This window comes from Meriones unguiculatus, chromosome 3 (genome assembly GCF_030254825.1).
Source record: "Meriones unguiculatus strain TT.TT164.6M chromosome 3, Bangor_MerUng_6.1, whole genome shotgun sequence".
In the NCBI taxonomy this organism is placed as follows: Eukaryota; Metazoa; Chordata; class Mammalia; order Rodentia; family Muridae; genus Meriones; species Meriones unguiculatus.
Window position 1 is genome coordinate 160,785,447 of NC_083351.1, and position 14,486 is coordinate 160,799,932.

A 14,486-nucleotide genomic window follows, 5' to 3' on the forward strand; every position below is an offset into this window, starting at 1 on the left:
CACAAACAACTCCATATTTGGCTAAGGCTGAGGATCTGGCTTGCTTCTCTGTATGTGGACCTATCTGCATTGCCCACAAGGCACACTGGGGTTGGCTACCCAGAGGCTATTTTAAGCTGTGGGCTGGCTTTCCCCAGGGTCAGAAGATTGTTCAAGGTTCCTGAATAAACTGCATTGAAAAGAAAAAAATTAGAAAGAAGGAGAGGAGGACCTCCACTATCCATGGACTTGGGGAGAGGCATGCATGCAGAAAGGGGGGGAGGGTGGGACCAGGAGGGGAGGAGGGAGGGGCTTATGTGGGGATACAAAAGGAATAAAGTGTAATTAATAAAAGTTAAATAAAAAATTAAAAAAATAAGGTCTATATAAGATTCAATATATATCATACTTTAAAAATCTTGATATAAAAATACAAAATTACAAATTATTTATATTTTAACTGGAACAAAGATGCAAACTTTTAAACAGATTAAAAAAAAAAAGACATGGTAATATGGGCATGGTGGTGCATATATTTAACCCTAGCACTGGAGAGGCAGAGGCTGGTAGATCTCTGCGAGTTCAAAGCTAGCCTGGTCTACACAGAAAGTTTCAGGCCAGCCAAGGGCATGTGGTGAGACTTTACCTCAAAAACAAAAGACAACCTACACAAAGTAGAACACTGACAGCAGATATTATAATCCAATAAGTAATATTTGTATGTCATTCATACACACACACACACACACATGATGAAGTGATCAAATATGACATCATAAAAATAAATATGGTTAATAATTTTATGGGGAGGCTAGAGAGATTGGTCAGCAGTTCAAGCACCTGATGCTTTTTCAGAGGACCTGGGTTTAATTTCCACCAGCACCCACATGGTGACTCAGACCATCCAGAACTCCAGATCTAGGAGATCTGATGCCCTCTTCTGGCCTTCACCAGCATGTACACAGTGCACACATAAAGCAAAACATTAATATACATGAAATTAAGTTCTTTAAAAAATAAAAAAAAAACTTATTAAAAACTACTCAATTTTATACATTAGGGAACTGAAAATTAATTTTAACAATTGTATAGCATTATTCTCCTCTCAGACTGGCAAGAATTTTAAGGATTGAGATGACTACATAGTAAATAAGCAAGCCTAATGGACTTCTGCAAGTACAATTGAATTTACCAGACAATGAAAGACTCCCAGGAGCCTATCTAGATGGGGAGACCCCGCTTCCCAAGGAACAGTGAGACCAGCCTTCGGATGCAAGCCGCAAGAGGTTTATTTTGATACACGGGTACCCGGGGCGACCAAGCCTATCGGAGGACTTGCGCGCCTCTCGGTTGGGGTGACAGGTTTTTATAGGGCTCGGGAGCAGGAGGCGCGGTTACAGAAGCGAGAAGCATAGTTACAGGGGTCTGATTGGGTGGTTTGAACAAAGCCGTAGTTAAGTCACGTACCCAGAACAGGGAAGGCGGGAAGGCAGATTGTGAGCAGGGTCAGCATTATGCTAGGACTTTATTCTTTCATTCCCCCATTTTTCTTCTAGCTTAGAATGGAATCCTTCATTCTGCAGGTCTAGGGAGAGTCAATCTCCGTCTCCAGCTGCTTGAGTTGATGATACTGCTGGGTTAGCACTAACGTCTGTATGACGGAGAGCCGGTCCTTCATAAACTGAACTAACCTATTTAGAATGCAAGGCCCGAAAAGTAGAATTAAAAGAATTATAATTAAGGGGCCCATGAGAGAGGAAACAAGAGTGGTGAACCAGGGGGCCTTATTGAACCAGCTTTCATACCAACTTTGTCTTTCATTGAAGAGCTTTTCTCTCTGATTAAGTCTCTCTCTAAGTTTGGCCATATTGTCTCTGACTAGTCCGGTGTGATCGGCATAGAAACAGCACTCCTCTTTTAGAGCCACACATAGTCCTCCCTCTTGCAAAAAGAGGATATCTAGCCCTCTACGGTTCTGTAGAACTACCTCAGACAGTGAGGTCAAGGATTTCTCCAAGGCACTTACTGATTCTTCTAACGCCTGTAGATCGGCATGCATAGCTTGTTAAAGTTGTAGGAACTGATGGGTCGCTGATAGGGTGGTGGCCCCAGTCCCAATCCCTGCGGCTATGCCCCCAACCGTTAGTCCCCCCAGCATTATTGCCAGGGAGCCCCTTTTGACTTAGCATTTCAGCCTGCTAGGGGGGATTTGGGCGTAGATCCGTCTTCTGGAGCTTCTTCGAGCTGACCGTTGGACCGTAGGCATCAGGGGCTAGGAAGGCTGAAATGCCAGTCAAAGCCTGGGCAATGGGGAAGTCCCAAGCATCTGGTTCGTTGATCCACCCGAAGAGGCAGGGAGCAATCATGTCAGTTTCCAGGAAGTCCAGATCTCAGCTTGCAGTCCACAGCTGATCCCGGACAGAGTTAAACAGGTGAAGATCTGCTGAGACAAATTCAGACTGGAGACAGGAGTTAAAATTTGTCTATTAAATGGGAAAGATCAGGGAAAATCTCATCTGCGATCCTTTTGAGCTATGCCAGATCCAGGTCACATCCCTGAAACTCATATGAAATTTTAGTACACAAAAGGAAATATACATAATTTTAAATACTCAGAAAAGTAACATATCAGCAAATCAAACATTTTGAGAGGAACAGGTAAAACTGCATCCCACTGAATGAGTATCAGTTAGCTGTTTGTTTTATAACTTTTATACACAACCTAAGTGTGTCCACAGTAACATTTTTTTTTCCTTCTGTGGGCATAGCTGTTTGTAATTAGTCACGAATGAAGCTTGGCTATTTTTATACACTCAGCATATACTTTTAGTTTTCACTTTTACTTTTATGTTTACACTGGAAAGTTAGGCAGAAATACATTACTGGCTTTTAGTGCTAAACCCTGGATGCTTGGACTTTCCTTAACAAAGCAACTAGAAGGAATAGGTTTAGGATATTTCTGTGTCAAAATCTACCCCAGAAATGGCAGATATTAAGAATACCATACTAAAAGCTATGACTTTTGGGTCAGATACACACATTAAACAGATGTTTTTAAAATAACGAGAAGCACCTTTAGTCTATCTTCAGAAGCCAACAAAGGAAATTAAAATCTTAACCTGGTGACTGAATAATAAGCAGTTATTGCTCCATCAACTTATCAGAACTCTATTGATCAATGTCAACACTCTGAACTTTTAAAATTTTATAACATAAGCACAACAGTAGCAAAGGGGGGAGAAATTTAAAATATTTCCCATTTTTAATCTGCTTTAATTATCTCTTTATAACTTATAATTATATCTTTAAAAAACTACTTAGACTCTCCAATCTTTTGAATTTATCAACCCTGAAACATTTTTTTAAACTAAATAATAACACTCTAGATTTTTACAACCTAAACTCCTGTATTCTCAGACCCTATGTAAGCTCCACTTATTTATCTTAAGACATGAGTCCTGTGAGCAAGGCAAACCTGTCTTTTTTCTAAATAAGGTATCTAGTACTCTGTGGTTCTAGCTAATGAGCTGATCAATGAGCTAACAGTCGATCTAATTGTCTTTTCTCTAGCTGCAAAGCTACCGTAAGCTTAGCATAGCCGTCAAGGTGTTCAGAGACCTGAGAAGGATAAATTATAAGCTAAATAAATACCAATCCATGTGCCAATCAAAATGACAGGGATGACTAGTTAGCCCATTACCTAGGCAGTGTCCCTGGCTCCTGTGTTTCAGCATCCTGAACAGACGCAGTTCTGCCAGGCACATAAGATGAGAGACTGTTTCTGTGGAGAAAGAAACGAGAGAATGGCCTCACCTCGCCCTTAGCAACGTGAAACATTGACTCCAGGTGTCCACAGTTTTGGCTGGGCCTTAGCAGTGGGCCAGTTGAGGCAGTATTGCCCAGTGGTTAGCATACCACAATCCAGAGTAGCATTCATCTGTCGTTGTGCCCAGCCTCAGCCAATTGTGGGTCTCCAGATTGGGAGAAACATCACTTCACACATGGGGGCAGGTACAAGCTCATGGATGATTCATTTCAAGAGTCTGTTCTCAGGAGGCAGTCTTTCTCATGTCTGCTCATACTCTTTTTTTGTGAGCTCTCTCTCTCTCTCTCTCTCTCTCTCTCTCTCTCTCTCTCTCTCTCCCTCCCTCTCTCTTTCTCTATCTTTATCACATTTGAGCACAGTCAATCCCAGTCTTTCATTGTTAGATAATTTACTTATACATTTTCTATATGATAAAAATCTTTTTGTTTTGTCCCAGAGAATATTTGCTTTCCCCCAAAGACAGACAGATGAGAATTAACAGAATATAGCAGGCTGTACTCTACATACACGGTACAGTGATTATATTGCAAGCAATCAAGCATATTTAATCATTAACCCAGTGCTTTTATCCAACAAACATCTACGTCATAGGTCATCTGGGCAAAGTCTTGCAGTTAAAATAAGTGGCATAAGAACAAAGAGGTGCTAAACAAACTGGACTATTCTCTTTTAATTTTTAATTTATTATTTATATAGAATTTATTCACTTTGTATCCCAGTTGTCCTTAATTCTTAGCTGTTGTTTGTAGCTGAGCAAGTCTTTTCTGAGCTCTTTCTAAACATCTTCTGTAATAGGAGTGGTCATTCTGAGGTCTCTAGCCCCTTCCTCATAAGCTATACAAAGCTCCTGTAATCTCCTTATCTTATCCCAAGGAGTCATGTCCATGTGACCAAGTCTTTCTAGGAAAGAAAGTTAGTTTGAATCCAGTAATTTCTCTAAGGTCTAATTCCTATCTGAGTGCAGCAATCTGGGTCTGAATGTGGAAACTCAAACAATTCCTAATATCATTTGATATCCATAAGCTTACTAAAGTTTTTCAGGGAACAATTAGCACAAAAGGCCTCTATAAATTAAATTTCTTGTTCAGGGTTCATTACCTTTGCAGCCTAATATCATTTGATATCCATAAGCTTACTAAAGTTTTTCAGGGAACAATTAGCACAAAAGGCCTCTATAAATTAAATTTCTTGTTCAGGGTTCATTACCTTTGCAGCCTAGAAGAATGTTCCTCCATACTGGTTGTATCTCCCAGTCCTCCTAAAAATCTTACCAATTGCGTTGACTATGGCCGAATTAAAGGAAAAATGATGGAGTCACAGTAAGAAACAAGGCAGGCAGAAATAAAGGAAAAGCAATGCCCTTTGTGGACTGGTAATCCAGAGATGTTTTCTCCAGGGTGACAGTGCTCCAGCAGCTTGAACTGTGTCAAGCAGCTGCTTCTGCAAGCACATCATCCTTGACACCTAGGTTCAGCAAGAGATACCCTGCTGCATAGATTGTGGGAAGGGGAACATAACACACTAAAAAATTAAGGTGGCTCACGGGTTGTTTCTGGATGCAAGGTCATAAAGAAGCCCAATACAGTTTTGAAGTGTTGAACAAACAAGCTCTTACATTTTTATTGTTGGCTTTACAGTATGAATTTCTAGGTAAAGTGTTCAGGATTGGAGCTGTGTGAAGACCCTGACCCCACATTTGTATTTAGAGACCAGTAATGTTGCACAGTCTCATGCTGTGCACAGGCCTCTGAATGACCTCTTTTTTTTTCTATTAATTTACTTTAAAATTGTATTTCCCCTCCTGCCTCCCTCCCCAGTCCCTCACTCTCACCTCATCTCTTCCAGTCTCCTCCCTTTCTACTCAGACAACATGAATCCTCACATGTATATCAACCTTCCAGGCTGTATCACAATGTAGTAAGATTAGGTACCTCTTCTCCCAATGCAGTTAGACCCAGAAGCCCAGTTAGGGGAAAGGGATTCAAAGGCAGGCAACACCTTTCCACACTGGGTCCTTCTGTTCCCTGACTCTTTCCTATGACTCTTTGTGCACTGCCCAAAGTTGGCTGTGAGTCTGAGCATCGGCTTTGATCCCCTGCTGGGTGGAAACTTTCAGAGGCATTTTATGGAAGATGCCCATCATGTTTCTTCTCATCAACATCGATTGTCTGTTCTATTTGCCATTCTAATTGGGGATTAAGCATCCTTCCTAGGAATCTGCTCATTATTTAGCTTCTTTAGGACAGTGGATTGTAGTATGATGATCCTGTATTATATGCTAATATCTGCTAATATTCTCAATAGAAGAATATCAAATGGCAGAGAAACACTTAAAGAAATGTTCAATGTCCTTAGTCATCAGAGGAATGCAAATCAAAAGGATCTTGAGATTACACCTTACACCCATAAGAATGGTTAACATCAAAAACTCAAATGACAACACATGCTGGAGAGGATGTGGAGAAAGGGGAACCCTCCTCCATTGCTGGTGGGAATGTAAACTTGGACAACCACTTTGGAAATCAGGCTGGTTCTTTCTCAGACTGATAGTGCTACCTCAAAATCCAGCTATACCACTACTAGACATATATCTAAAATATGCTCAAGTATACAACAAAGACATTTGCTCACCATATGGATAGCAGCTTTATTCATAATAGCCAGATCCTGGAAACAACCCAGATATTCCTCAATTGAGGAATGATTTAAAAATTGTCATACATTTACACAATAAAATACTACTCATCAATTAAAAACAAGGAAATCATGAAAATTGCAGGCAAATGGTGGAATCTAGAAAAGATCATCCTGAATGATTTATCTGAGAAGCAGAAAGACACACATGGTATATACTCACTTATAAGTGGATATTAGACATATAATATAGGATAATCATACTAAAATCTACAGACCTAAAGAAGCTAAGCAAGAAGTAGGACCCTGGATAAGATCATCAATCCACATACAGAAAGACAAACAGGATTGACATTGGAAGAGGGAGAAGAAATGAAACAGGACAGCAGCCTACCACAAAGGGCCTCTGATAGACTCTACTCAGCAGTTTATCAAAGCAGATGCTGAGACTCATAGCCAAACTTTGGACAGAGTGCAGGGAATCTGATGAAAGAAGGAGGAGATAGAAAGACCTGGAGGGGACTGGAGCTCCACAAGGAGAGCAACAGAACCAAAAAATCCAGACACAGAGGTGTTTTCTGAGACTGATACTCCAACCAAGGAGCATGCATGGTGATAACCTATAACTCCTGCTGAGATGTAGCCCATGGAGGATCAGTGTCCAAGTGGGTTCCCTTGTAATGGGAACAAAGACTGTCTCTGACATGAACTGATTGGTCTGCTCTTTGATCACCTCCCCCTGAGGGAGGAGCAGCCTTACCAGGCCACAGAGGAAGACAAAGCAGCCACTCCTGATGAGACCTGATAGAGTAGGGTCAAATGGAAGGGAAGGAGGACCTCCCCTATCAGTGGACTGAAGAAGGGGCATGGGAAGAAAAGATGGAGGGAGGGCATAGAATTGGGAGGGGATAAGGGAGGGACTTATATCTGGGATACAAAGTGAATAAATTGTAACAAATAAAAAAATCTAAAAACTTCAAAAAATATTAGAATGTGAAAAAATATTTGGCAAAACTGAATCAAATGTAAAGTGTAAAATACAGTATGTATGAATGAGATAACGTACTTCTCTAAACTTTACTGCAGTGGTTGATTTATAATTAAGTGATTATTTTATGAACTCTGAACTATAGATATAATATTTATGATAATATTTATGAGGTATGTGTTACATGATTCACATGTCATACTGATTCACATGGGGGAAGTCATGGGATTGTGATAAAAATAATCTGACTCAGCAGTGTTGCTTTTATTTCAGGCTTCCTTCCTGCTCTGCTCCAGGCTGCAAGCTGCACACCCACTTCCATGCCCATACCAGGGCTGGCCACAAGATCCACCAGACATCCCTATCATCGCTTACTCAGGAGCTACTCTGTCACCTTGCTTGTTAGAGTTCCCACTTCGGGGCTCCCAGAAAAACACGTTTCAAGGTAAACTGGATTTTGCCCAAGAGCATGAATGTGCTTGGACTCATTTTCCCCTTTGCCTCTCCCAGCTTGCTCAACTTTGCACTCTGATGCAGGGTCTTCTGGTTTGCTGTGTGCTGTGTGTGTGTGTTGTGGGGGGGGGAACATAAGCAAGTAGGCACCCTGATCTTTTTCTAATGATATTTTACCTGCATGAGGCAATAATGAAAATAAGGAATTAAGTTTTTGATGATGTGTGCAAAAGATAAGTAGACTCAGGAATGGGTTGAAATCAAAGTATAAAACATGACAAAAATATAGTGCATGAGTATTAACAAAAAACAATAGCAGTCAGAAGTTGGGAAAAAAACTACTTTCAATCAAATTAGAAATGAGTACTTTTTTTTTCTATGTTACAAAATAAGATTAACAGCAATTAAAAACAAACTTGTCTACCTAGTTTAACATGATTGGACTTTAAAACTGAATAAACTTCAAAGCCTGTCACATAGCAGCACCCATTTTATACCAGTTACATGAAAAGCTCAGAATTAAGAACAAGGATACGACATGACTTAGGGGTCATGGTCTGTGACTCCCAACAAGCCAGGTTACACACCACACACACACACACACACACACGCACACACCCACCTCAAATAAGCCAATCAAAAAGAACCAAAATTAATTGTGAAATACAGAAAAAACAGATTTAGGGACCAATTTAGGGAGACAAAAAGAGCCAGTCCCCCTTCCCAACTTCATCTTTGGGATTCTGACAAGACATATCCATAGCTAATCAGTCCAGGCATGGTGTGGTCCCTTGTCCACCATGATTTTTAGCCCCTAGTCTCTTCAGAAATGGTAGCCTCAGCTAGCTTGTAAATGACTCTCCTGGAAACAAATTCCTTTTCTGGGTGCCTCCAGCCATCAGATATTTCTTCTCCAGGCAGAATGTTATTGGGAAAATTCTAATTTCTTGAGGTCCATTCTTTAAATAGTCTGATAGTCAAGTAGAGAAGCAGATTCATGTTTGGGTAGAGCTAGAGCCACTGGAAAGTCTAAAAGAACAGGGCTACTATCTGTAAATACTCTGCTCTAAATGTAATTGCAGTGTTTGTGATTGTAAGATTACATTATGAGCCATGTGCCTAAAATCATTAAAGAGTATGGTATCTCACTGATGTTGGCAGCTTTCCCATGAAAAAAAACACTGAACTGTGATAGTGAAAAAAAATGACTCAACCCTTATGTCTTCACTTGAGACTTTTTATCAAGGAGAGAGACTGAGAGATTTCTTGCCTTCCATGGTTCTCCAAGTACATAACACATTCAAGGTCACTGAGAATCAGGGGTCATTCCTCACCTTCACATCTGCCTCCCTGTTTTGGCACTTGCCATCCATCCAGAGGCTGTGACCGCCCCATGTCTATTTGCTTTGGTGGGTACAAGTTATACATTAACTAATTGAGTATTACTCTTTTTATGGCTGCAAGAGCTGAACTATCACCATTCGAAAGGAAGCTCTGAACTTAACCAAGATGTCTGTGAAAATGACAGCAGCCCTGCTCCTGCTCCTGCTACAGCTGAGTGTCTTCTTTGAATCTGGCAACAGTGGGAAGGTGCTGGTGTGGCCAATGGAATTCAGCCACTGGCTCAACTTAAAGACAATCCTGGATGAGCTTGTGAAAAAGGGTCATGAAGTGACTGTTCTGATACCTTCAGTTTCCCTTTCTTACAAGGCTGAAAACACATCTGCTATTGAGTTTGAGACTTTTCCTCCGTCATATCCCATGGCTGATTTAGAGAAACTTTTTCTGGAATCCATTAATAAGTGCCTTTACGAGCTGCCAAAGCAATCATTTTGGGGATACTTTTCAATGCTGCTTGAAATTATGTTGGCTGAGTCAGAATATTCTGAAAGTCTCTGCAAAGATGTAGTTTTTAACAAGGAACTCATGACAAAACTACAGAAATCAAGCTTTGATGTCGTCCTAGCAGATCCGTTCATACACTGTGGAGACTTGCTGGCTGAGATTCTCAAGACACCCCTAGTATACAGTCTCCGCTTCTTTCCTGGCTCCACATATGAAAAGTACAGTGGAGGACTCCCATTGCCTCCATCCTATGTGCCTGTTGCTCTGTCAGAATTGACCGATAGAATGACATTCATGGAGAGGGTGAAAAATATAATCTACGTCCTTTATTTTGACTTTTGGTTCCAAACATTTCATAAGAAGAGGTGGGATCAGCTTTACAGTGAAGTATTAGGTAAGTGTCATGTTCCCTTTAACTACAGTGTTCTAAATTTGCTGTGTCATTGAAGGTGTACTGGAAAGAGCAGTGTAGGGGCTGGAGAGATGGCCCGGCAGTTAAGAGCACCAGCTGCCCTTTCAGAAGTCCTGAGTTCAATTCCCAGTAACCACATCGTGGCTCACAACCATCTATACCTTCTAGTGCCCTCTTACAGCACTAATATGCACAAAATAAGTAAATAAAATCTTTTTCTAAAAAAAAGAAAGAAAGAAGAACAAGGTAGATAGTCCTAAGTAAAATAGTTTTTAAAAAAAACCTGTGAAATTACCTGGCAAATTTAAAGCATTGTAGAAAAGCCTGTGTCCCAATGGCAACCTTGAAATGCTTGTCTGAGTTACACAGAACACTTCAGAAAGGCATATACTCCTCGTTGGAACATCCTGCGTCAGTTCTAGAACTAGCAGTGGTGGTGTCCGAGGTCTGAGTAGGTTCAGGAGACCATTGCCCCCAGGGGCGAGACGTGCTCCATGCCAATTGACTAACTCCATGTTTTCCTCCAATTTTGAAAGTCATTTAAGGTTCTTAAATTACTTTTTTCCCTTTTTTCTTAAATTTTTCATCAATTACACTTTATTCCTTCTGCATCCCCCCATAAGCCCCTCCCTCCTCCCATCCCAATCCCACCCTCCCTCCTCCCTCTGCTTACATGCCACTCCCCAAGTCCACTAATAGGGGAGGTTCTCCTCTCCTTTCTGATCTTAGATCATTCAGGCCTTTACAGCCATTGAAGCAGGACATTCTCCCCAAGCATGGTTGGATACCATAAAAAGCTAAAATGATACGCTCAGGATGCGAGGCTAAGCACTGCACTCAGGGTCAGCCGCTTTGGACCCAGAGAAGAGCATGTCTGATTGCATGCGGGTTGATGCCCCAGGTCCCGCCTCTGAGAAAAAGGTATCGGACGGTCTGATGCTCTTTGGGTGGAGGACACCTAAATGAACATCTGTACAAAGTCCCAACTTATTTCTAATATCAGAGATCAGACCTCTACTCTTGCCTGATGCGTCTAAAACAAAAAGGGGGAACTGTAGAGAGCTGCGGAATGCTATGCCTTAAAGATGGAGCTGGTTTCTGCCTTCCACCTTCCCGATGGTGAGTGCTCTCTGTCACGAACAACTCCACATTTGGCTAAGGCCGAGGATCTGGCTTGCTTCCATGTATGTGGACCTATCTGCATTGCCCCCGTGGCACGCCTGGGTTGGCTACCCAGAGGCTATTTAAGCTGTGGGCTGGCTTTCCCCGGGGTCCAAGGATTGTTCAATGTTCCTGAATAAACTGCATTGAAAAAAAAAAAAAAGAAAGGCATATACTCACCTAGCAATGTGTTTTTTTTTTTGTTTTTTGTTTTTTGTTTCCCTAAGCAAGTTCATAGCTATTTACTACCTATTTTATGTCACCTTTTAACATATTATCATCCTCCTCCTCCTTCTTATCATCATCTAGTGTATTGGTTCAGAGGCTGTGTCCCTGCACACAAGTGGAATTCAGAGGACACATTGTGGAACACATTCTCTTATCCTTTATACATATGCTGAGGACAGAAGTATGTTTGCCGCCATTGCAAAGCCAGTGTTTTAACCCACTGGACCATCTGGATGATCCAGGAAATGTTGGTTTTAAACTCATTGAATGTCTTATTTGGTGACAGACATGCAGCTTGAGGCCTAACACAGATTCTAGCACAGTTATCTATGTAGCACGGAAATCATATCACTTTAGGCTGAATATTTTATTTAAAATTTCAAATATTTTCTGACCTTATATATGAGTTTCTTCACAGTTGTGACCATACATTGTCTCGCCTAGACAATGTAAGTTTATGAGTGCAGCTTTTTAGAAAATCCATATTCTCTCACTGTGTGTTCAAAATTCTCTTTTGAAGTTGTAATGGTGCCATACAATGGCTCAGCAGATAAAGGTACATGTTGCCTAGACGCTGAACACCTTACATATGTTCACAGGACCTAAGGAGTGATAGGACAATATGCCTTGGTAAAAATGTCCTCTGACCTATGACCCTAACATACACACACAATGCAAGTCAATGAATACCTTTTAAAATCCTATAGTATTGAAGTGTGGACATGGAAATTTTACTTGCACAGTTTTAAACAGTATCTTTTTTTTAAAAGGAAAAATTATAGGGAATAGATGCCACTTTTCATCTTCTAAGACTTGCTATCCTTTACTATCTGCAAACATACTTATACAACCCTAATTATTCTACAGTCTGTCATAATGTAAGAGGAGGACCAGGACAGGAAACTCAGGCATACTCAAAACTTCTCTTCAAGGTCATCCAGCATTACTTAGTAGGAACCTATCTCAAAATGAAATGCTAAAACAGAATCCCCACAAATGCTTACACTGGACTTTGCTGCATACACCTGCAGTCTCTGCAGTTGAGATGAGGAGGAAGGGATCTGGAGTTCAAGGTCACCTTTGGCTACATGGTGACTTGGGGACTACCCTGGGCTACATCCAACTAGCTCAAAACAATAGAAGACAGCACAAAATTCTCAGTTCACTTAGAGGAAGTTTTCAGCTGCTAAATATTGCAAGCCAAATGGATAGTTCCAAGGAAAGGTGCCACTCTCAGCATGAAAGGCCATAATCATAGATAATGGCAATTAATTAGATTTCAATGGTATAATTACACAGTTGGTAATCATGAATTACCAAGTCAAGGTGAGTTATAGATGCGGTATCTTCTCAGAAGTCACTCACTCAGTGACTTTATATATCTCTAAGCATAGGAATGAGCAACACACATATTACAAACTCTTATTAAACATGCACACACACATACATATGTACATGTACATACATATAAAGAGCTATTTTTCTTGTCAAACCACACACTTGTAAACATCTCTGGTGGCATTAGGAAGTGCGTTTCCAGAAGGCCTCCTAGCATACTCATTGCCACCTGACATTGTGTCATGGCTTACACCTTCACTCTTCCTTTAGGAAGACCCACAACACTCACAGAGACTATGGGGAAGGCAGATATCTGGCTCATTCGAACCTACTGGGATTTGGAATTTCCTCACCCTGTCTTACCAAATTTTGATTTTGTTGGTGGACTCCACTGCAGACCTGCCAAGCCCCTGCCTAAGGTAAATATATCCCACTTCGATTGCTTCTGTTGCTTTGTATTTTCAGCAAGAGTGATTGTTTTATATTCCTTCAGAATGCTTATGCCAAACTCAGCGAGTCATGTTAATCTAGGTAAAAAAACAGGTCAGGATAAATATCCATCGCAAGAGTCTACCTTTTCTTTATGGAAACCTGTGGGACTTCTGCAGACAGGAGCACTTAGAGTGCTCATTAACCTAGAGAAAATCTCAGCAGTTCCAGCAGAACAGACAGATAAGGGACAGGAACACCCCACAGGTAAGGTATACAGAGAAACAGAGTGTGCACAGGCTCACACCAAAACACCAGCAAGTCTACTATAAAGATTCACTGTGAGCAAGTAGCAGAACTGTGGAAATGGTACAGAGAGTAGGCCAAGTTCCTCCCACTTCTTTCCTGCTTTCTGCTCCTTCCCAGTTTCCTGCCCTCTGGCTCCTCCCATTGCACAACATTGTGGTTAGTTGCTTTATTTTGGCCTGTTTACACAAATCTGAGAGACAGGAGGCTTAGAATAAGTATCACAATGAAATATCAGGATTGAAACCAGAGAGTGTGGCATGGGGATAGGGGATAGATAATGGCAATTAATTAGATTTCAATGGTATAATTACACAGTTGGTAATCATGAATTACCAACTTAGCATTTGAATGAACAAGGATAAGGTGTATACATTTCAAAAGAACATTATACCAACAACTAACATAATACTACATGATGCAAGGAAAGTAGGTTTTTTTTCCTTCTCAAGTAAAGAGATGTTTCTGGAGAGCCCTCCTTTAGTTCTGCAATGACAGCAACACAAATCTGGTGTTATTCAAAAGAAGACATGACTGTTTTCAAATCTAATTGGGATGTGTATAGAAACTGCAAAGTCTAAAAACAAAAGGAAGATTCTGAAGTCCTGTGCAGGCCAGCACTGTTTACAGGACACTGTCTTTACATTAAGTCAATGAAAATGTCAGAAGGAGAGGTGTGAGGGAGGGAAAGAGTGAAGATAGAAAGTGAGTGCTGAGGTTGTAGCTCAGTAATAGAAAGCTGGCCCAAAATCCCCAGTGTACCAAAAAGAAGAAGAAGAATTAAAAAAAAAAAAAAAAAAGGAAGCAGAGGTGGAAAGCAGTTTACTCATAATGATTAGGAATAGTATAAATTACACTGAAATTATAGAAAAAACCTTTCAGTCTAA

At 40.8% G+C, this 14,486-nt stretch overlaps 1 protein-coding gene and 1 long non-coding RNA gene across 3 annotated transcripts in view; one reads left to right on the plus strand and one right to left on the minus strand.

The window, feature by feature from the left end:
* Positions 1–1,250: 1,250 nt before the first annotated feature.
* Positions 1,251–4,278, minus strand: LOC132653184 (uncharacterized). Its single transcript, XR_009590933.1, has 2 exons — positions 3,895–4,278; positions 1,251–3,760 (listed from the first exon to the last, which is right to left on the minus strand). It is a non-coding gene; the product is annotated as an uncharacterized LOC132653184 (long non-coding RNA).
* Positions 4,279–7,733: 3,455 nt separating this feature from the next.
* LOC110542799 (UDP-glucuronosyltransferase 2B31-like) overlaps positions 7,734–14,486 on the plus strand; it is a 290,306-nt gene continuing 283,553 nt past the window's right edge. The window contains exons 1-3 of one of the 2 annotated variants that reach the window (XM_060380861.1): positions 7,734–7,872; positions 9,345–10,119; positions 13,135–13,283. In XM_060380861.1, the coding sequence (XP_060236844.1) occupies positions 9,390–10,119; positions 13,135–13,283 (879 nt within the window). In that variant the 5' untranslated portion in view covers positions 7,734–7,872; positions 9,345–9,389. The remainder of the gene's footprint in view (positions 7,873–9,344; positions 10,120–13,134; positions 13,284–14,486) is intronic. The other variant, XM_060380860.1, reaches the window with a different exon arrangement.